The sequence below is a fragment of the Sinocyclocheilus rhinocerous genome, unplaced genomic scaffold, assembly GCF_001515625.1.
Source record: "Sinocyclocheilus rhinocerous isolate Xijiao unplaced genomic scaffold, SAMN03320098_v1.1 scaffold957, whole genome shotgun sequence".
Classification (NCBI taxonomy): Eukaryota; Metazoa; Chordata; class Actinopteri; order Cypriniformes; family Cyprinidae; genus Sinocyclocheilus; species Sinocyclocheilus rhinocerous.
The window spans coordinates 449,576-451,183 of record NW_015649405.1 but is presented as its reverse complement, the minus strand read 5'-3'; the positions used below and the strand labels follow the sequence as shown (position 1 = coordinate 451,183).

The 1,608-nt window shown below is 47.5% G+C and overlaps 1 protein-coding gene across 1 annotated transcript in view; it reads left to right on the top strand.

Annotated features, from left to right (window-relative positions):
• The first annotated feature begins 949 nt into the window (after window positions 1–949).
• Window positions 950–1,608, top strand: part of LOC107710542 (uncharacterized) — a 41,027-nt gene continuing 40,368 nt past the window's right edge. The window contains exon 1 of the mRNA XM_016515325.1: window positions 950–1,411. Coding sequence (XP_016370811.1) covers window positions 950–1,411 — 462 coding nt within the window. The remainder of the gene's footprint in view (window positions 1,412–1,608) is intronic.

Sequence of the window (1,608 nt, the reverse complement as noted above, 5' to 3'; positions counted from 1 at the left end):
TGGACTTTTGTAGAGCGCCGCGCCACACAAATAGCCTATGAACCAAACTCAGCAGCATATCTCTCAGTCTTTTCCTTTCGTTTTGTTAATCTGTTAATTAGGCTATTTAAGTCAAATATTTCGCATATTCATTCATTTGATAGACTATGATTTAATAAAAACAGATTTTGTTATTTTTAGTTAGACTTATTTTTGTTGCTTGTCTGCGCTCGTCCACCCGGCCGCAGCGAGGAGATGGCCGCAGGAGGGCGGCGTAGCCCATCTCTGCCCCTAAACCTGCCAAGCGTCAGGCCAAGCGACGTTCCTGAGATGGGCAACCCGGAGATGGGGAAGTCAACTCAGGGCCGGGGGAGAATCCTTTGTTTTCGTTCACTTTCTGTTCCGCCATTGGCCCCACGGTACCCAAACCTTCATTAAAAGAGCTGTTTCCTCTACCTCCGGGTCCCAAGAGGCCGCGGATGACAGTAGGCGACGTGATTCCCAGTCCAGGTGTTTCCAGGTTTTACTCGTGCTATTTCTCCATGTTGGGAGTTTGGTTTCGCACATATTGCACCATGCATTCTTATCCTTTTCTCCGATGAGCAGAAAATAACAGGAGTGTGTCCATCTCACAAATGTAGAATCCATCTCTGCAGTCATATCAACCATCTAATTCCAGCATCAGGAAATAGACAAACTATTTTACCCGCAGAATTTTTTCTCTGGTGCTGTTGCGGTGTTGGTAATTTCACCACTTAATTTTGAGTTAAAATGTTGTTGTAACTTGCGTTACTAAGATTGTAACGAGTAATAATATTACCCAAATTTTATTAGTAATGCGTTATATTACTGCGTTACACCAAAAAGTAATATACTAATGTAATATTATTACTTTTGTAATGCATTACTCCCAACACTGGTCGCGACCCTGCTGGCAAAGGGCGCGATAGAGCCGGTCCCTCCAGCCGACATGAAGTCCGGCTTCTACAGCCCCTACTTCATAGTACCCAAGAAAACAGGTGGGTTACGGCCAATCCTAGACTTGCGTGCCTTGAACCGAGCTCTTCACAGACTTCCGTTCAAGATGTTAATGCCCAAACTCATTTTCGAATGCATTCGTCCCATGGATTGGTTTGCAGCGATCGACCTGAAGGACGTATACTTTCATGTCTCCATTCTTCCTCGACACAGACCATTTCTTCGGTTTGCTTTCGAGGGGCAGGCATATCAGTACAAAGTTCTCCCATTCGGGTTGGCCCTGTCTCCCCGCGTCTTTACGAAGGTGGCGGAGGGAGCTCTGGCTCCTCTCAGGGAGCAAGGTGTCCGTATCCTCAACTACCTCGACGACTGGCTGATTCTAGCTCACTCTCGAGTACAGTTGTGCGAGCACAGGGATCTGGTGCTCAGACACCTCGCCCGTCTGGGTCTTCGGGTCAACTGGGAAAAGAGCAAACTCTCCCCTGTGCAGAGGATCTCTTTTCTCGGTATGGAAATAGACTCGGTCGCCATGTTCGCACAGCTTATGAGCGAGCGCGCACAGTCACTGCTGAATTGCCTGAGTCAATTCAAAGGCAAGAGAGCGGTTCCACTGAAACTATTTCAGAGGCTCCTTGGCCATATGGTATCCGC